At 56.5% G+C, this 20,586-nt stretch overlaps 1 protein-coding gene across 3 annotated transcripts in view; it reads left to right on the forward strand.

Annotated features, from left to right (window-relative positions):
- Nucleotides 1–20,586, forward strand: part of WNT7A (Wnt family member 7A) — a 65,717-nt gene that overhangs the window by 35,457 nt on the left and 9,674 nt on the right. The window contains exon 4 of one of the 3 annotated variants that reach the window (XM_086368944.1): nt 14,660–14,846. The exons of the other annotated variants lie outside the window; for them this stretch is intronic. Coding sequence (XP_086225070.1) covers nt 14,660–14,846 — 187 coding nt within the window. The remainder of the gene's footprint in view (nt 1–14,659; nt 14,847–20,586) is intronic. 3 annotated transcript variants of the gene reach the window in all.

The following is a 20,586-nucleotide window of genomic DNA, read 5'->3' on the forward strand; positions in this document are numbered from 1 at the left end:
GCAACCCCATGGACTGCAGCACGCCACGCCTCCCTGTCCATCACCAACTCCCAGAGCTCAAACTCAAACTTACCAACTCAAACTCATGTCCATTGAGTCGGTGATGCCATCCAACCATCTCGTCCTCTGTCGTCCCCTTCTCCTCCTGCCCTCAATCTTTCCCAGCATCAGGGTCTTTTCCAGTGAGTCAGTTCTTCACATCAGGTGGCCAAGTATTGGAGTTTCAGCTTCAACATCAATGATTCCAATGAATACTCAGGACTGCTCTCCTTTAGGATGGACTGGTTGGATCTCATTGCAGTCCAAGGGAGTCTCAAGAGTCTTCTCCAACACAGCAGTTCAAAAGCATCAATTCTATATGTGGATAGTTGGATGGATAAATAGATGATAGGTTGTAGTTGGAAGGATGGTCAGATGAATGGTTAGATGGGTGGACGGATGTGTGATTAGATGGACAGATATTAAAAGATGGTTAGGTGGATGGTTGAATGGTTGGTTAGATGGATGAATAATATAGACATGGCATGGATATAGACATGGATGAAAAATAATCATGGCACCCTGGCGTGGTTCACTGGCTCCCCAGTTCTATGTTTATGATTAGATGGGTAGATATTAGGAAATGGTTAGATGAATGGATACGTGGACAGATGGATAGATGTTTGGAAGGGTAGGTGGTGCTTGTGGTTTAGTCACTCAGTCGTGTCTGACTCTGCCACCCCGTGTAGCCCACCAGGCCCCTCTGTCCATGGGACTCTCCAGGCAAGAATGCTGGAGTGGGTTGCCATTTCCTTCTCCAGGGGATCTTCCTGCCCAGGGATTGAACCGGGGTCTCCTGCACTGCAGGCGGGTTCTTTACCACTGAGCCACCAGGGGAGGAAAGATAGATAGGAAGTGTTTGGAAGGGTGTTTGGATGAAGAGTTATATGGATAGACAGTTGGATGGATGGATGGATGGATGGATGGATGGATATTTGGAAGGAGGCTGTGTTGAAAGGGCGCATGAAAAGCTGAGCTCACCGCTGGCAAGTTGGACATTATCTCAGTGAGATCACAAGACCAGCTGAAAGAAAGAGATGGAAATCCATGCATTCACTCTTTCAACAAATGTTTATCAAGCACGTATTTCTGTGTCTGGTACTGTGTTAAGCTCTGGGATTAAATGGTACTTGCCTTTATGGAGCTGACATTCCAGAGGGAAAGCAGGGGATAAACAAATAATCACATATATATAGACTCTACTGTCAATGTAATGAGTGCTGTGATGAGAAGGGAGAGCAGGGTGAGAGGGCAGAGATGACCGGAGGTGGGGGGGCATTTTCTATTAGGGAGTCAGGGGAGGCCTCTGCTGAACGGGAGGTCAGGAAGCGAGCCGCGCGGGGAACAGCATCCCAGACAGAAGGAACGGCAAGTGTAAGAGCTTGAGGCCAAGAGGCCAGTGTTGCTCACTGACTGAGAGAGACAGGAGGTGAGCTCCCAGGCGGTGTGTTTGGGGTCTGGGGTGGGGGCGATGGGCAGATCACCTCCTGGACTCTGGAAGGAGTGTGTGTGGCACAGCTTCTGTCTCGGAAAACCAAGGGCAAGACTCTGAACCTGGGCTGCTTGGCGTGTAGAGAGGCCCTGCCCTGCACGCTCCCCTGACAGGTCCCAGCCCTGCTCCTCCTCCAGCCTGGAGGCCCGTCAGCATTTTGATTCCAGCGCCCAGCTCTCCATGGTTTAGAGCTCCACCGTGAAACAGCCCTGCGCCCCGGCACCTCGAGTGATTCACTTGCTCACCAGTTCTATATTTAGTGCCGTTGAACACCTCAGGGCCAAGTTTTCAGAGAGAAAAAGGAGGAGGAATTTAGGGAGAGTTGGTTACGTGTTTTATTTATTTATTTTTTTAAACACGCAGATCCATTTTTCAGTTGTTTTCTGAGATTATTTCCCAGCCTTTACCAAGTTACATGGCTTCCCTGATAGCTCAGCTGGTAAAGAATCCACCTGCAATGCAGGAGACCCTGGTTTAATTCCTGGGTCGGGAAGATTCCTGGAGAAGGAATAGGCTACCCACTCCAGTATTCTTGGGCTTCTCTTGTGATTCAGCTGGTAAAGAATCCACCTGCAATGCAGGAGACCTGAGTTCGATCCCCAGGTTGGGAAGATCCTCTGGAGAAGGGAAAGGCTACCCACTCCAGTATCCTGACCTGGAGAATTGCATGGACTGTATACTCCATGGGGTCACAAAGAGTCGGACATGATTGAGTGACTTTTTCAGCAAGTTACAGGATGCCAGTGCATGGTGGATTTGGGAGAGCGCATGGCTCGTTTCAAGGAGAGCCCAGTCCCCGCTTAACTACCCCTTTCTCTTGAAAGTTTGTGTTTGTTCTTGGTGAGAGCCAGCTGGCAGAAAGGACACTACAGACCAAGCGTGTGACTCAGGGGCCGAGAGATCAATTATTTAGTATCCCACGGAACACGGCTGGACTTCAGGCTGTTCGTTCTCAGTCCCCCAAAGCCAAGTCCCCCAGACCCTAGGTCAAGGCGCCCGCAGGGCGTCTCAGATTTTCATTCGCACACACGTCACCTGAGGGGTGTGTGAAGGTACAGCTCAGGAATTGGGACCAGTGCTGTCCAAGAGAAACTAATATGAACCACATACGTAATTTCAATTTTCTAGTAGCCCCGTCAAAAAGGTAAGAGAAGATGACATTAAACTTAATAATATTATTAACATAATATTAACATAAACTTAATAATAATATTTTTAATATGCCCCAAATATTGTCATTTATTTAATACGCAACCAATATGAAAGTGGGCTGCCCAGGTGGCGTTAGGAGTAAAGAACTCGCCTGCCAATGAATGCAGGAGACATAAGAGACGACGCAGGATCAATCGCTGGGTCGGGAAGATGTCCTGGAGGAGGAAATGGCAACCCACTCCAGTAAGCTTGCCTGGAGAATGCCATGGACAGAGGAGCCTGGCAGGCTACAGTCCAGAGGGTTGCACAGAGTCAGACACGACTGAAGTGACTGAGCACGTGTGCAATATGAAAACACGGGGAGGGTTGACTCACCTTTTCTTCCTGCCCCCCTCCGACAGTGAGTCTTTGAAATCTGGCCATCACTTTACACTTAGAGCACGCCTCTGTTCAGACTAGCCCCAGTTCAGATGCTTGTGTGGCAGGGGGCTCCTCTCTTGGACGGCACAGTCCGTCTTGAGTCCTCTCAGTCCGACTTGAATACCTCTGGTGACAGGGCGCTCACTCCCTCTTGGACATTCACTCCATCCCACAGACTCTTAGTTGGGAGTTGCCCCCAGGCCAACTGGGAAGAACCCAGCATCACTGCCTGCATTCCCAGGCTGGCTGGCATCCTCTGCAGGGAATAAACAGTCCTGCCCACGTGCAGAGGTCCCCTCCTCCAGCTCCCCGCTGCGAGCAGGCCCCTCGGGGCCCTACCCCAGCTGTGGTCTCTGCTGTTGTTCCTTCTTGTTGAACCAAGCTCAGGGACTTTAAATGTTGTCCCCCGATCACTCGGCCAGGATGCGGCAGAGCTGGAGCTCCAAGTCAGGACACTGATGCCTCTCCTCTCTGCTGTAAAAGCACCAGGGGCTTGGTGTGACACGGTTTCAATGGACCTCCTGGTCCTCCCTAGCTCCTGCAGGCACACAGGGCCGCCCACTTGCGCTGACAGCCCTCCTGGACACCAGCACAAAGGGAGCTTCTGCTCTGGGGCGGGGGCGTTCAGGGGCTTCAGTCGTGCCTGGTCACCCGGCGCTGCAGAGCAGTAAGGAGCTGGCTCTCCCTGCACCACGCCCGGCCCCTGGCAGGGGGAGAGCCCCCCCTCCTGCCACTGCTGCTGGAAACTGCCCTGGGACAGAGATAACCCGGGGTGTTTTTCCCTCTTGTCAGCCTGGAAAAAACCTGCCTCCTGCGGGGACAGGAAAGAGGCGATCTCAGGGGAGGTATCCCCGCGCCGTGGCCCCTGGGCTGGCTGCCGGCAGCAGGGGCTGCAGGCCGGGCCCGCCCGCCTGCCTGGACACCAACACAGAGGGCGCTTCCACTGTGGGACGGGGGCGCTCACAGGGCTTCAGCCGTGCCTGGCCACCCGGGGCAGGACCTCACAGGGTCCAGGCCCTTCATCTGGGGGTGGCCAAGGGCACAGAGGGTGCCAGGCAGCAGGGCCTGGGCCCTGTCCCAGTACTCTGGGGAGTCCGCTCCTCTGTCCTCGGTCCCAAAGCTGCTCCCTGGGGCTTCAGCGTGGTCTTCTGCGGACTAAGTCAGGGGCCTGTCTATTAGACCCCACCATGAAGGAAAAGGCCATCCGGGCTCCTGAGCCAGGCCGCCTTTGTTCATTCACTCACTCATTCATTCACTCATGCATTAATTCTTTCATTCACTCATTCACGTACTCATTCATTCGTTCACTCACTCATTCATTCCTCACTCGTTTCTTCTTTCACTCACTCATTCACTCACTCATTTCTTCACTCATTCATTTCTTCATTCATTCACTCATTTCTTCATTCACTCATGCATTCATTCACTCACTCATTCACTCATTCATTCACTTATTTCTTCACTCATTCATTCACTCACTCATTTCTTCATTCACTCACTCATTCCTTCATTCACTCACTCATTCATTCACTCACTAATTTCTTCATTCACTCATTCATTCACTCACTCATTTCTTCATTCACTCATTCATTCACTCACTCATTTCTTCATTCACTCATTCATTCACTCACTCATTTCTTCATTCACTCATTCATTCACTCACTCATTTCTTCATTCACTCATTCATTCACTCATGCATTCATTCACTCACTCACTCATTCATTCACTCTGCAAATGCTTGCTGAGCACCTTGGCCCCCTCTGGATGCCTCCTGAACAGGACAGACGAGGAACCGAGGAGGGGTGCTGCAGGCAGAGGGGAGCGCAGGTGCCGAAGCCCCGAGGGTTGGAGTGGTTCAGAGCGGCCTGGCACGAAATGCACAGAGGGCTTCCCGGAGCCACACAGCCGTCATCACAGTCCATTCTAGAACTCTTTACTGCCTCGAAAGGAACCCCCACGCCTGTCCGTGGTAGCTCCCCGCTCCCCATCCCCCAGCCCCAGGCAGCCAGCAGTCTGCTTCCTGTCTCTATGGATTCCCCTGCTGCTAAGTTGCTTCAGTCGTGTCCGACTCTGTGCAACCCTATAGACGGTAGCCCACCAGGCTCCCCCGTCCCTGGGACTCTCCAGGCAAGAACACTGGAGTGGGTTGCCATTTCCTTCTCCAATGCATGAAAGTGAAAAGTGAAAGTGAAGTTGCTCAGTTGTGTCTGACTCTTCGCGACCCCATGGACTGCAGCCTACCAGCCTCCTCCGTCCATGGGATTTTCCAGGCGAGAGTGCTGGAGTGGGGTGCCATTGTCTTCTCCTACGGATTCCCCTATCTAGGCCCTTTTGTGCAGATGGAGTCATTACAGTGTATGACCTTAGGGGTCTGGCTTCTGTCACGGAGCATCATGTTGTCAAGGTCCATCCCTGATGTAGCCGGTGTTGGCACTTTGCCCCTTTAGAAAACCGTTCTTAAATTCCTTGGCCGCGCCAGATTTTAGGGGCGGCACGTGGCTCTTCGATCTTCACTGTGGCGTGCGGGGCCTTTTAGTTGCGGCATGTGGAGTCTAGTGCCCTGCCCAGGGATCGAACCCAGGCCCCCTGCACTGGGAGCTCAGAGTCTCAGCCTCGGGACCACGAGGGAGGTCTCCACCCCGTCCCTTTTTAGGGCTGCGTGACACTCCCCCTGTGGTCCAGGCCACGTCTTGTTTATCTGTCCATCCGATGCTGCCGTTTGGGTTGTGTTACCTTCTGGCTGCTGGAGCAGTGCTGTCGTGAACACGTGTGGGTAGGTTTTGCGAGGACACTCGTCTCTGGTCTGAGTGTTGCACCATCCTTGTGTCCAGGTACCACACGTCCTTGAAGTCCATCCTCTTCGGAGCCATCCCTGAAAGAGCCCAGGTCTCTGGGTCAAGACCAGAAGGAGGGTCTGGATGAACGCAGGCAGGACCTGTGCCCTGGGTGCTCTGGCCCTGCCTCTTTGCGGGGCTGGCTGGGGACAGCAGCCCAGCAGGTGCCGTGGACACAGGCTCGGTCTGTGGGGGCTGCCCCTGGAGGGAGGCGAGCGGTTCTCCAGCATCTCTGCTTCCTGGCTTCCCTCTACAGTTGCCCCTGGCTGAGCCATGTCCTCCTCCTCCCCACATCTGATCAGGTCTGTCCTCCACTTGGTGGCCGCAGGGAGCCGCTGCAATGCCAAGTCCCCGTCCCACAGGAGGTGGGCGGCCGTACAGCTAGGCCACCGGCTCCCTCCCCACTTTGGGGCTCCCTGGCTCCCTTCCATGCAGGCCTTCGCCCGTGCTGTTCTCTCCACCTGGCCTACCCTTTCCTCCTCTGCGCCCAGCCTGGCGCTCCTCGTCCCGTGTCAGCTCAGGGGTCATTTCTTCACCCACCCCCACTCCAGCCGGGCCTGCTCTCAGCCATACCCTCAGTTACTGAGCACCGGGCCTGCTCTGGATGCCAGTCTGGGTGCCGGGGCCATGGCAGGAGCGGGCAGACTGAGTCCCTGCCCTTGGGCAGGTGGCGTTCCCGTGGTAAACAAGAGAAGCCGAGGACAGCAATGTGTGCTATGTCAGATACTAATGTCCGCGGGGCTCAAGACGAACCAGGGCAGGGGTCAGGGAGAGTCCTGGCAAAGGTGAGATCTGAGCCTAAGGGCCCAAGAAGCGGGGGTGGGAGCCGTGGAGAGAGCGGGCCGTGCAAAGGCCCTGAGGCAGGAGCATGCCAGGGGTGTGGGAGGAGCCACAAGGAACCTAGGGCGATCAGGGTGAAGAGAGGAGGTGTGGATGAGGCAAAAGAGGCGGCAGCGACCGCGGGGGTGGAAGAGGGGGACGGGGAACCCACGGAGCCAGCGCTTGGCCAGCAGCCGTTGTCATTGTTCCAGGGTCCTCCCCAACCCCCCCAAACCTAGAGCAGCCAGAACAGCCCCTCCATACTGCACGACAGCCCACCTGACTCAGCTGCTCCCGTTGTCTTGCAAGCACTTTCCAGTCGGGCTGTGGGGGGGCCGGGGCCGCTGCTGGGGGTCCGTGAGCACAGCAGGCACTCCTCTTCAGAGCTGACAGCAGGGGAGGGCAGCATCAGCCTCGTGCCCGTGTGACAGTCGGGGGCACGGCCGCCTCCCCACCCAGGACGTCAGCTTCTGGTGAGCGAGGCCTGGCCTCTTTCTGCCGCCCGGTCACCGACCTCAGGCCTGCCTGGGGCAGAAATTCAAGAACACGTGCTAGAAAGTTGAAATTAGCGAGTGAGTGAGCGAATGGATGGGCCTCCCTGGTGGCTCAGCGGTAAAGAATCTGCCTGCAATGCAGGAGACACGGGTTCCATCCCTGGGTCAGGAAGATCCCCTGAAGGAGAGCATGGCAACGCATTCCAGCCTTCTTGCCTGGAAAATCCCACGGACAGAGGAGCCTGGCAGGGTACCATCCATGGGTTCGCAGAGTTGGACAACAACTCAGCGACTGAATGATGGGTGAATGAATGAATGAATGCCAAGGCCAATCCAGTGATGTCAGAAGTCGGGAGGAACATGTTTCTGTGGCTCCGCTCACTCCCATCAGCCTCCTTGCCCCGCACCCTATAGTGGGGGGTACCTGACTGCCTTACTTGGGGCCACAGTCCACGCCCCAGGGCACCGAGCTTGCACAGGAGGTGGTGACACGCGTGCTCTGAATGTGTGAGAGACAAGTCAAGAAAGAGACGAGTCTGCAGTGAGGGCCGTCTGTCCCCGAGAAGCAGCTCCTCCCAGACCCCTCCGTGGGCAGAGGCTGGCAGGCCCCAGGCCCCAGGCTTCAGCTCCAGGACGACAGGGAGCCAGGGGTGGCGTCTGAGCGGCTGTCACCCGGCCAACATCACTTCAGCAGGTCCCAGTCCAGACCCGGGAGTGTCTCCCTCGGGGACAGGACTGACGCTGCTCGTTCTGAGGCCCTGGCCAGAGTCCGCGCCCCTCCCCAGGCCGACCCAGCCGCATTCCAGCAGCTCTGCTTTGTGGAACGCGGCCTCCCCAGCCATCCCCACCGGAGGCAGGCAGGAATCCTTGCTTGGAGTCAGCGCATCCAGAGTGACTCAAAGAATGTGACCAAGGAGAAAATACTCCACGTGTTTACCAAAAAAAAAAAAGCTGTCTTTCCCCCCCTTTCATCTGAGTCGCCCAGAGGAACACAGCTGCAGCTGAGTGAAGTGAAGCTTTTCTGCTCATGATGGATCGACGTGTGGGGAGGAGGGGCAGTGGAGAAAGGAGTGGGAGTTGGGGGGCGGGGGGCAGGGGATGGGGGTGCTGGCAGCCCCCTCCCAGGGCGGCGCTCATACCTGTGGCACCTCCTGTGTCTGGGGGGTGGCGTCCTGCCCACGGGTTCCACGGTACCCTAGATCAGGGTCCTCGGAAAGGGTCCCCGACGTGGACACTCACCCGCCGTGCATTTCCCGGGAAGCGGGAGAGAAGCCAGGCGAGGATGCCATGTCTACAGAGACTCCAGTGGGTCCTGGGAGTGGCTCTGGGCTCCAAACGTCCCTTTAGCATCATCCCCAGAGGGAGGCAAGGGACCCAGCATCAACCAGGCACTGGCCACGGCCGCCCTGATGAGGGCCCGCGAGCTCGGTGCGGGGGCTCCTTCGTGTGCTGAGTCCCATCAGTCGTCTTGGACTCTTCGCAACCGCATGGACCACAGCCCCCAGGCTCATCTGTCCAGGGGATTCTCCAGGCACGAATACTGGAGTGGGTGGCCATGCTCTCCTCCAGGGGGTCTTCCCGGAGGATGATTCCAGGAGGCTGTGGGCCTCACAGGCTGACACCCTGCGCAGCTGGTTGGTGAGTGCTCAGTCCTGGAGGAGGGCCTGGGTGGGTGCCGTGGCATCACTGCACTGTCCAGCCCTGTGACTATGGCCCAGGGGGACAAGGCCGACCCGGCACGCATGTCTTCCTTCCTTCTGTTCAGCTGTATCCTACAGCCCGACAGTCCGGGTTCACACCAGCCCAGCGCTGCCCACCTATGATGGCCCTGGCGCCTCTGCTTCCTCCCCTGGAGAGTGGGGGTGATGAGGATGAATGTGCCTGGTGGGGTCACTGGGCAGCTTCAGCAAGTCGCTGTCTGTTGCGCGCTCAGGACACCAGCCGATGCTGTCAGCGGCTTGGACTGGAGTCGGGCACGGTGGTGCCTGCCCTCCAGGGAGGTGCTCACAGTCCGGCGGGAGGAAGGGGTGTGCAGACGGGAAGTTGTGACCCCGGGCAGCTTGTCATGGAGTGGGCATGGGGCCCGGATGTGGGCAGTCGTCCCTACGCTCACCCTCGGGCGACGCAGGGACTTCGTGCCTAAGCGCCTGGCAACACGGCTGCCCTTCTGAGGGCTCCTTGGACCCGGCACCTCGCTGTGGGTCACTGGTCCTGATGCAGCCACCACGGGCCGTGTCCCCTCGAACACAGAGACAGAACCGAAGCCTGTTCTGTCTTTGGGGTGGGGCCTGGTGGACGGCACAGTTGGGGAAACACAGGGGAATTGAATGAAGGGGCTACTTACAGGCGCGGGCGGCATCAAGGCACCTCAGCACCCGGGCCGGCGACCGGGGCTCCCCCGACTGGGCCTGGCTGGAGGCTGGGCACAGGGCGTCTGTGGGTGCAGCCTACACAGGTTGCCCTTGGGGGATGGAGAAGGGGGCACAGAGGTGCCCGGCACACACAGGCCCTCTGCCTTGACTCCAGCGGGGGCCCCACCTTGTCGGGCTCCCTAGGAAGTAGGCACGGGGTGCCCGGCACAGGGCGTGGCCCTAACACACACAGCGAGGGACACCTTGGATCATGCGCAGAGGCGGAGGGGCCCGTGCTGGCCTCCCTGCAGCAGGCCGTGTGGGTCACACGCTGCCTGGAGACGGGCAGCTGGGGCCCGGGGACCATCCCCGTGCCCACGTCCCCTCCCTTGGTCCAGCCCGGCCCTGGGAGAGGAGGCCTCCGCACCCAGCAGCTCTGCCCCCTGCTCTCTGCTCCCCTCAACTGGTGCGGCCTCTCCCAGGTGGTCGGCTGCCTTGGGGGAGCTTGGAGAAGGTTCCGAAGCCAGGTCTCCTGCTGGAAGGGAGTGGCTGGGGTCTGAGCATGGGAGGAGGCACAGTGTCCACACGGATGATGGGCAAGGATGCGGCAGGGGCCAGGGCAGTGTCCACACGGATGATGGGCAAGGATTCGGCAGGGGCCAGGGCAGCGTCCACACGGATGATGGGCAAGGATGCGGCAGGGGCCAGGGCAGTGTCCACACGGATGATGGGCAAGGATGCGGCAGGGGCCAGGGCAGCGTCCACACGGATGATGGGCAAGGATGAGGCAGAGGCCAGAGCAGACGGCGTGCGGGGAGGAGGCGGCGATCGTGGGGGTGCACCCGGGCAGGCGGCAGCAGCTGGGCGTGGGGTTCCAACAGGAGAGGTGCCTGGGTGTGGGAGGAGGCGGGAGGGAGGGGCCGGGCCGCGGTGGGCACTCACAGTGCCCCCCACCCCGGGGGGGATGGTCACCCCCTCACTTCTGTCTCTGCTCCTGCACCAGCCAGAGCTTGCCTCCTGCCCCAGCGACACCTGGGAGAATGTGCCCGTCTCGTCCCTGTGTCCCTGTCTTCTCTCTTGGGAAGTCCCCTCTGGGGCCTTCGTCCTAGAGGCAGAGGAGACCGGGGCCCAGAATAGGAAAGGGACTTGCCAGCAGCCACACAGCAACGTAGGGGCAGAACCAGGACTTGGGCCTGCCTGCTCCCTCCACCCCACGACCCTGCCCCCCACCCTGTGCCAGCTCACCCCAGCATTCATTGTGCAGAACAAAGAAAACTCGAAAAGGTTTTTTTAAAAAATATTTATTTGGCTGCACTCGGGATCTCTGATCTTCCCTGTGGAGTGAGGGATCTTTAGCTGTGGCGTGTGAACACTTGGTTGCCGCCTGTGGGATCTACTTCCCCCACAAGGGATCGAACCCAGGGCCCCCTGCATTGGGAGCTCAGCATCTTAGCCAACAGGCCACCAGGGAAGCCCTGCCCTTCTCTCCTCAATCTCTACCTTTTCCTCTGAGGAAAGACTTGCTCCTGCTTGACGAGAAGGAGCAGATCTCTGAAGGTGCAAGGTGCCAAGTACCAGCATACCTTATTAGGTGTGGCTTCGATGACAGGAGTTGGCTTTTTCCTGCAAAATGAAAGTCTGGATATAGTTTCTTTCAGAGGCTCTGCAGACTCTGAGAGGCCCAAGCTGTTTCCATCCTTCCGTCTGCCCTTGTCACCTTGTTGGCCTCTGGTTCTGTTGCCTTTGGGTCACAAGGTGGCTGCCTAAGCTCCTGCAATCACGCTTTCACACCACAGCATCCAAAGAAAAAACATGGAAGTTGTGTTCTCGGGTCTCTCTTTATCAGCTGGGGTCCAGTGTTTTCCCCGCTGTGGTCAGGGGGCTGGACAGGCAGGCAGTGTGCCCTGTGTCCTGTGGCCATTTCTGTCACCACCATCGTGTGGTGGCCGGAGGTGGGATTTGAAGCAGGTTCTTGGGCTGCCTTGCTCTGGTGCCTGCTGCCCTGCTTCAGGCTGCTCTTGTCACACCGTACTGCTGTGCTAAGACTGAGTCTGACTGCCTGGGTCACTGCTCACCAGCTGGGGTACAGACAGTCCAGAACTGAGCTCTCCCTGCAGAGCCACCAGGTGGGCCAACAGGGGAGGCGGGGCTCAGATGGACTGAAGCTGGAGATGTTCAAGGCTCTCAGCTCTGCTTCCTGCTGTGACTTCAAACCCACCAACTAGGGACTGGCTGTGGGGTTTACGTGAAGCATCGCTCTGTACAGGCAAAAGGACCTCTCAGCCAGGCTCAGCATTTCAGGCCACAAGGACAGAAACCCAAGTCAAGCCAGCTGAAAAACAAAAGGGAAGTCACTAGTTCATGGAAGCAACTGGTCCCGGGGTAGTGGGTTCAGGACCAGCGTGATCCAGGGCACAAATGATACTCCCAGGAAGCACGTCCACACACTCCTCCTCCTCTCTCCACTTCTCAGCTCTGCCTTCCTGGTTAGACCACGTGGCTGTGAGATGCCCGTCTGTGGCTCTGCCCTCTGTAGCCCCTCCTGCTCCTCTGGTGGGAAATTACGGTTCTTGTTCTGAAAGTCACACGGCCAGGCCGTCTCCTCCTGTATTACGAATGTTACACGACTGTTAATACGGCTTCAGATGGTTGCCTTTCAGCAGCCTCTTAGTTCATAGTGAGCTGGTGGTCGTCTAAAGCGGTCGATATTTCTCGGTCTGTCACCGAACCCCGAGGACTCCCTCTGATTGGTCCCAGCCTGCCTGAGTCACCAGCCCGGACTTGGCGGTGACCAGTGGGAACTGGAGAGTTGACTGGTGGCAAGTGGCAGTGAGGGCTGGCTGGGGCCCCTTTAGTTTCCGTGGCTGGAGAAAGCCTCACCGCGGAATCCACGTTTGCAGAGCTTGGAGGCCACGCGGGTTGGTGGTAAACAGGGGCACAAAGAGAAGGGTGTCAGGCGTGGGAGAGGTCCGTGCTGGAGGAGTCCTCCTGGGCTGGGTGGGGCAGGGGCAGGGCGCTCCGAGGAGGAGGAGGAGGAGGAGGAGGTAGCATTTGCAGAGGCCCCAGGAGGGCTGGGCTGGGCAGGGCCGTGCGGGGATGAATGGAGGTGCATTCCTGGAGGAGGGCCGGTCACCGCAAGGTGGGGAAATCGTCCTGGGCTGCGTATTTCGCTGGGTGAGGGCTGCAATTTGGAGGGAGGGCAGTGGAGCTCAACACTGGCCAAGAGCTTTTGGTCTCAGCACTCAGCTGCCTCTCACAGTGCTATGGGGGGTGACAGAGGCCCTCGGTCACTGCCTGCCCTCCCTCCCCAGAGGACCACTTCCTCCTCCAGGAAGTCCACCCCCAGATCATCCAGGCAGCCCCAAAGTCTGGGGTGGCCCAGGAGGCCAGCCCCGATAGTATCTGTTGGGTGTCATGAATCAGGAATTTTTTCTGGAGCGAGTTTCTCCTGAGGCCCCTCCCAGGCCTGGGAGCCCCGCCCTGGTAATTCCGGGCTCTGGGCAGCACCTGGTACATTGTTGGCACTTCCTGGGGGACCTGTCAGGGAGAGATTGATTTTTCTCCCTCCAGCGGTGCAGAAAATCCTTCCTACTACTCCAGACAGGTTTGGTTGCCGGGCTGGGGGACAGAGGAGCAGGTTAAAAGCGGCCCCGCCCCACCTGGTTCAGGAATGCCCCCTGCAGACCCCAGCTGCCGCCCCCCACACCTCCCAGGACAAGAAGTCCCCACGTCTCGCGGCCCCTCCAGTGCTGGCCAGCGTGCTGGGGTCGCCTGGCTTTGCACGGAGCTGGGATCTGCTGCCCGTGACTCCCCTGCAGCTGGGGTACTGGTTCTGATCCCTGGACACACAGCCCCTCCCATTCAGCCCACCCCAGGACAGGCCAGCAGAGTGTAGTGGGTGGTGCCCAGGACCCCAGAATCTGCCTTCTCTTGGCGGGAGGGCGGGGGGCAGTTCCAGCTCTGTCAGCCTGGGCTCTGCAGCGCCCTCGTGTACGCGTGCTCTCTGGGTCTGTCCATCGGTGGCGGCATAGCCCAGTTCTGAAAGTCACATGGCCAGACTGTCTCCTCCTATGTTATGAACGTTTGACCTCTGTTAATATGGCTTCGGATGGTTGCCTTTCAGCAGCCTCTTACTTCATAGTTAGCTGGTGGTCATCTTTCTCAGTCTCTCGTTTCCTGTGCTTTTGTAATCTTTTTTTTAATACCAAAAAAATGATAGAGGTGGGTGTCCTAGCTGTTTTCATCCACGTTTTGAGTCTTTGGAAGTGACTGCATCCTGACCGGGATCGTCTGCTGTGGTTGCTCAAGCTGAGCGGGGCCAGATTTCAGATTTCTGCTCCCGGAGAGGCCCCCCCTTCCTGACCACTCACTGAGCCTGAAATGTCCCCATCATGCCCTCGACATGTGCCCTTCCCTGAGGCTGGCTCCTGGCCTGGCCCCTGGTCTCTGCACGGCCTCCATGTCCATCAGAGGCCCGTGAGTCACCCCGGGGCCCCACACCCTTCCCCACTGGGTGTCACCTCCCTTTCCCCCCACTGCCACTGCCTCCATCGGGGCCTCCAGCGTCTCCGGCCTGGGTGATGGGGACGGCCTCCCCGCCCTCCACTCTGCCTCTCTGACCTCATTTCCACCCTCTCTGGAGTCGTCTCTCAGGGGGTCAGCCAGACCTCATCCGTCACTGCAAGAAGGCCCCTTCCCAGAACCCCTGGGCCCTCAGGTCATCAGGAGCGCCCCTGCCCTGCGCGTGCAGCCCTGTCTCCTCCCGCTCCTCCTGGGGGGTTATCCGCATGCCGCCCACCTCCGGGCCTTGGCATGTGCTGTTCCCTGGCTTTAACTGCCATTCCTCCATCTCCCCTAAGTTCGACTTTTTTAAACTTTTTATCGAAATATTGTTGCTTCACAGTGTTGGGTTAGTTTCAGGTATATAGCAGAATGACTCACCTAAACATACACATGTTTCTATGTTTCAAATTCTTTTCCCACTTATTACAGAATCGTGAGCAGAGTTCCCTGCTCTGTACAGGGCGGTCCTTGATAGTTTTATTTTTTTAATGTCAGGGCTTCTCGTGTGGCTCCGGTGGTAAAGAAAGAATCCACCTGCAGTGGGGGGCGTCCTGGGTTCCATCCCTGGGTCGGGAAGATCTTCTGGAGGAGAGCATGGCAACCCACTCCAGTATTCTTGCCTGGAGAATCCCGCAGACAGAGGAGCCTGGCGGGCTACCGTCCACGGGGTCGCAGAGACTCGGTATGTCTGAGCAACTAACACACGTATTTAGAGAAGATTTTAGTTTCTTTTCCTTTACATTTTTTTACATTCTCTCAGGTGCCACAGAAACTTTTTAATATTGTTCCAAGCTTGAATTTTCTTTTAAAATTTATTTTGTATTGGAGTACAGCCGGTTAACAATGTTGTTGTTAGTTTCAGGTGTACAGAAGAGCGACCCAGTTATACATACATTCATTCTTTTTTCAGACTCTTTCCCCATTTGGGTTATTACAGAATATCGAGCAGAGTTCCCCGAGCTATACAGTAGGGCCTTGCTGGTTATCTGCTTTAAATACAGCAGCGTATCCGTGTCTGCCCCGGGCGCCCAGCCTGCCCCTCCCCGCCCCTTCCTCGTCGGTATCCGTCCGTCCTTTCTGTTTCTGTTTTGTGAATAAGCTCGTTTGTGTCACTTTGTAGATTCCACATATAAGCAGCGTCGTATGTGCCTGTCTTTCTCGGTCGGTCTTCACTTAGTATGATAATCTCCAGGTGCATCCACGTTGCTGCAAATAGCGTGATTTCATTTTTTATGGCCGAGTAGTATTCCTAAAGGGAATCAGTCCTGGATATTCACTGGAAGGACTGATGTTGAAGGTGAAACTCCAATCCTTTGGCCACCTGATGGAGAAAGCTGACTCATTTGAAAAGACTTTGTTGCTGGGAAAGATTGAGGGTGGGAGGAGAAGGGGACGACAGAGGAGGAGACGGCTGGATGGCATCACCGACTCGATGGACATGAGTCTGAGTGAACTCCGGGAGTTGGTGATGGACAGGGAGGCCTGGCGTGCTGCGATTCATGGGATCGCAAAGAGTCGGACACGACTGAGCGACTGAAGTATTCCATTGTGTATATGTACCCCATGTTTTTTATCCATTCAACTGTTGGTGGACGTCTCGGCTGGTTCCGTGTCCTGGCTGCGTTTAGTGCTGCCATGGACACTGGGGTGCGTGTCTTCTGGAATTACGGTTTTCTCCAGATATACTCCCAGTAGTGGGACGCTGCATCATAGGGTAGTTCTATTTTGAGTAGCTCAAGGAACCCCCATATTTTTTCCATAGTGGATGTACCAATTTACATTCCCACCAGCAGTGTGGGAGGGTTCCCTTCTGTCCACACCCTCTCCAGCATTTATTGTCTGTAGACTTTTTGATGATGGTCATTCTGACTGGTGTGAGGTGATATCACACTGTAGTTTTGATTGGCATTTCTCTTAATAATCATCCGTGCTGCGCATCTTTTCATGTGCCTCTTGGCCATCTGTGTGTTTTCCTTGGAGAAAGGTCTATTTAGGTTCCTCTGCCCAGTTTTGGATGGGACTGGTGGTTGTTTTATTTAATATTGAAGCCCCTGAGCTGTTAGTAAATTCTGGAAATGGATCCCTTGTCAGTTGCATTGTTTGCAAGTATTTTGTCCCATTCTGTGGGTTGTCCTTTTGTTTTGTTTTGTTTTTTAATTTCATTGGCTATGGTTGCTTTCCAGTGTTGTGTTAATTTCTACTGTACACCAAGGGGAATCCGTTCCACGCATACACACATCCTTCCTGCTCTGGACCTCCTTCCCGTTTAGGTCACCACAGGGCACGGAGTAGACGCCCCTGTGCTGCACAGCAGGTCGAGTCAGTCATCTGCGTTACCCACAGTGGTGCGTATTCGTCAGCTCCAATCTCCCAGTTCACCCCTCCCCATCTTATCCGCTTGGTATCCATTCATTTGTTCTACATCTGTGTCTTTATCTCTGCTTTGCAAATAAGTTCATGCGAACCACCTTTCTACCTTCTGCCTATAGATGACAGTATACGAGTTTTTCTTCACTCTGTACGACAGTCCTAGGTCCATCCATGTCTTTGCAAACAGCACGATTTTGTCCCTTTTTATGGCTGAGTAATATTCCATTGTGCATACGTGCCACATCTTCTTTATCCATTCCTTTGTTGATGGATACTTAGGTTGCCTCCATGCCCTGCCCATGGTAAGTAGAGCTGCAGTGAAGATTGGGATGCCTGGTCTCTTGGGTTTATGGTTTTCTCCGGCCATACGCCCAGCAGCGGGACTGCTGGGTCATATGGCAAATTCTATTTTTAGTTTGTCAAGGAGCCTCCACACTGTTCTCCACAGTGGACGCACTCCCGTTCCTACCCACAGTGTGGGAGGGTTCTCTCTTCTCCACACCCTCTCCAGGAATTCCTGTAGATTTCTTGGATGATGGCCATTCTGACCCATGTGAGGTAATAAGACCTCCTTGTAGTTTTAATTTGCATTTCCCTGTGTCTTTTCATTTTGTTCATGATTTCCTTTGCTGTGCAAGAGCTTTTGAGTTTAACTTGGTCTCATTGGTTTTCTTTCTGTTACTCTAGGAGATGGATCCAGAAAGATATGGCTGCAATTTATGTCAAAGAGTGTTCTACTTCTGTTTTCCTCTAAGGCTTTTATAGTATCCAGTCTGTCATTTAGATCTTTAATCCATTTTAGGCTTACTTTTGTGCGTGGTGTTAGAGAGTGTTCTGTGTTCATTTTTTCCATGTTGCTGTCCTCCCGGAACCGTTCACTGAGGGGACTGTCTCTCCTCCTCTTTTTATTTTTTATCTTCTCCTCTGTGTCGTCTTGAGTTGGGCGGGTTCTCGCGTGTCCTGCCTGGTTTCTGGTCCTTGCTGCGCAGGGCAGCTCCTCCCGGGTCAAGTTTCGTTTGCTGTCTGTCTCCCTCCTTCACAGCACTCTCCGACTTCGATCTGGGGGCGGTATTAATTCCAGGGCTGCTCCGTCTGGGTCCTCAGGCTCAGAGAAGGCAGGACGGCCCGTGTCTGTCTCACGGAACCCCCGGGGCCTCCGCGGCAGAGGTGAGCAGGTGCTCGGTGCACGACGAGTGAGGACTGAGGAATGCACACGGGAGCAGACGCACAGTGAATCCTCCTCTTCCTCCGCGGCTGGTCGACACCTACTCCGTGCCAGGTTCTCTGCCCGAGGCTGGGGGTGGAGGGCCGTGTCCTGGCCCCAGCGCCCCCAGGAGTGTCACAGCCTAGTGGGGGGGTCTCCTCATTCTCGTAGCCCCAGGAGCAGAGGCTGAGATGGAGTTCGGTCCAAGCTGTTCATGAGGAATCAGTGAAGGGGGGTCCCAGGTGGCTCAGTAGTAAAGAATCTGCCTGCCAATGCAGGAGACGCGGGTTTGATCCCTGGGTTGGGAAGATCCCTTGGAGGAGGAAATGGCAACCCATTCCAGTATCCTTGCCTGGAGAATCCCACAGACAGAGGGGCCTGGCGGGCTACAGTCCATGGGGTCACGAAAAGTCAGACATAAGTGAGTGCGCACACACAGGGAGGGTGGGGAGGAACAGGGTGGGGCATGAGTGTGCCTGCAGCGCCTCGGTGGGAGTGCCAGAGCAGGTACCGCCCGTCAGAGCGGCCAGACCGTGGGACCCCCAGCTTTCTCTGTCCCCGGCTGTGGGGAAGGCGGCAGGTACGTGGGGCTGGGACGGATGCTGCAGGGTCTCACAGCTGGAGGCTGCCTGGTCCTGTGGAGTGCTGCAGCTGGCTCCTGGCACTCACAAGACCCCGTATTAAATACTGGAGATATGCAAGCTGATTGCTAAACCACTGGGAGCTTCAAATTGGCCATGGTGGGAGCAATTATCCCACACTGGGCTTTTTCTTCTCTTGGGAGCCGGTTTACCAGCACACCGCTACAGGCAGGGGGTCTGGGTGGCATGGCTCCATGTCCACCGCAGGGAGCTGCTGGCCTGACGCCAGAGGCTATTAATAACTGGCACACAGTCAGCAGGGGGACAAAGTGAAAATTACCCAACAGCCCAGGACAGGGGTGGAAACCATGGGGGAGTCCGTGACTGCCCTGGCAATCAGGGAAGGCTCTGTGGAGGAGGTTACGCTTTTCCGAACTGGTAGAATATTCAGATGGCGCCAAGAACAATCCTATGGCAAGGAAGGTACCAGGTATCCTCTCCGGAGGCAGCCCCTCCTCCCAGCGTCTCCTGCTGCTCGGGGCGCGCACTCTGTGCTCTCAAGCACACACACACACAGTCTATCTCGCGCAAACAACGCGTGCTCCGCATGCTTTGCACACCCCTGCTCTCTCCACTGGTGCATCTCACTGGGAAGCACAGGGCAGCCTCGTCCTCTGGCAGTTCAGGACATTCCAGTTTATCGATGCCCCGTGATTCGCAGAACCGGTCCCATTGGTGGATCCCGAGAGCGTTTCGGCCTTTTGATATCTCAGATAACGCCTCTCTGAGGCTGTCATTTTACACATGCATGCGCCTACCCCGGAGGGTACATATTCTGTGGTGGAATTGTTGGGTCGAGCCTCTGTAAAGGCAGTAAAGATTGGCCTTCCAGATAAGGGCCGGCAGGTGCAGAGCCCAGAGGTGGAGGGAGGGGAGAGCGCGTGGGCTGGGAGTTGAGGGGCAGCTCATGCCCGGGCCTGCTGCGAGGAACCAGGGTGTAGCACTGGGTCAGGGCCGGGTGGCCGACACGCTCCGACTCGGAAACCCAGGACGGTTTTAACCAGAGAGCCTGAGGCCAACGGCTGGTGGCTGGGCGGATGGAGTGCCACACGGCCCCACAGGGAGTATTATTCAGCCGTGAAAAGGAATGGGGTGCTGACCGCTGTGGCAATGGGGTGAACTCTGAAAGCTTTGTGCTGAGTGCAGGGAACCGGACACACAAAAGGCCACACACTGTATGAGCCCGTTTATGCAAAATGTCCGGAACAGGCAAAAAAAAATCTATAAAGAGAGAAAGCAGATGAGCAGTTGCCAGGGCCCGAGAGGGGGAGAAATTGGACTGACTGCTGCTGCGCAGCATGGGCTTTCTCTCGGGTGATGAAGCGCTCTGCACTTAGCGGTGACAGCTGCACACGACATGTACTAAAGCTGCTGACGCGCACACGTTCAGGAGGGTGGACTCTGTGGCTTGTGCATTACACTGCAGGCAAGAGAGGCGAACAGAATAGAGGACACAGGCAAGGGAGCCCCGAGGGAGGGTGCAGCTCCCTGGGGCTGGCAGCAGGGGGGCCGTTACTCCTCAGGCCGGATGGGCCAGGGGGTCGGGCTGCTGGAGCCCAGTGGGCGCGCAGAGCACATGGGAGCTGTGACCTGTGACCTTGGTGAGGGGGATGCAGCCACCCCGTGGAGCCGGTGGGGAGGAGCGGGAGGAATGAGAATCAGGACTTGGCTCTGCCCCCGGGGCTCCCTCCGGGGCCTCCACTGGCCAGAGCCTCTGCATTCATCCCGAGGCAGCTGTGCTCGGAGCCAGACCACTCGCCCCTAGGAGTGAGAGCCAGCTCAGGGGTGCAGCCTTCTGGGCCAGTTTCCTGGGGGTGGGGTGGGGGAGGCGGAGGGTGGGGAGTGCTCCGGACAGATGTATGGAGGAGATGCAGCCTGCACTGTGGTCTTGAGTCCCTTTCCTTCTCTGAGCCTGTTTCCTCACCTGTGAAATGGGATGGACGTGCCCATCTCTCAGTGGGTGTCAGACCCCGGAAAACGCTTTGGGTTGAAGAGCAGTATTGGTACGAGGTCGGGATTCTTAGAGTCAGAAGCAGCCTTGGGAATCATTTACTTCAAACCCTTGACTTTGAAATGGGGAAACCCAGGTCCAGGGAGGCCCCGTCAGCAGCAGAATCAACCACGTCTGGACTCCAGCGACTCTCCCTGAGTACAGCCTCTCGCCTGGGGGTTTTTAAAGACCATGTTTCAGACAAGTATTAGGTCCA

Source organism: Bos grunniens, chromosome 22 (genome assembly GCF_055505025.1).
Source record: "Bos grunniens cultivar Pamir isolate PY7600 chromosome 22, Bosgru_T2T1.0, whole genome shotgun sequence".
NCBI classification, from domain to species: Eukaryota; Metazoa; Chordata; class Mammalia; order Artiodactyla; family Bovidae; genus Bos; species Bos grunniens.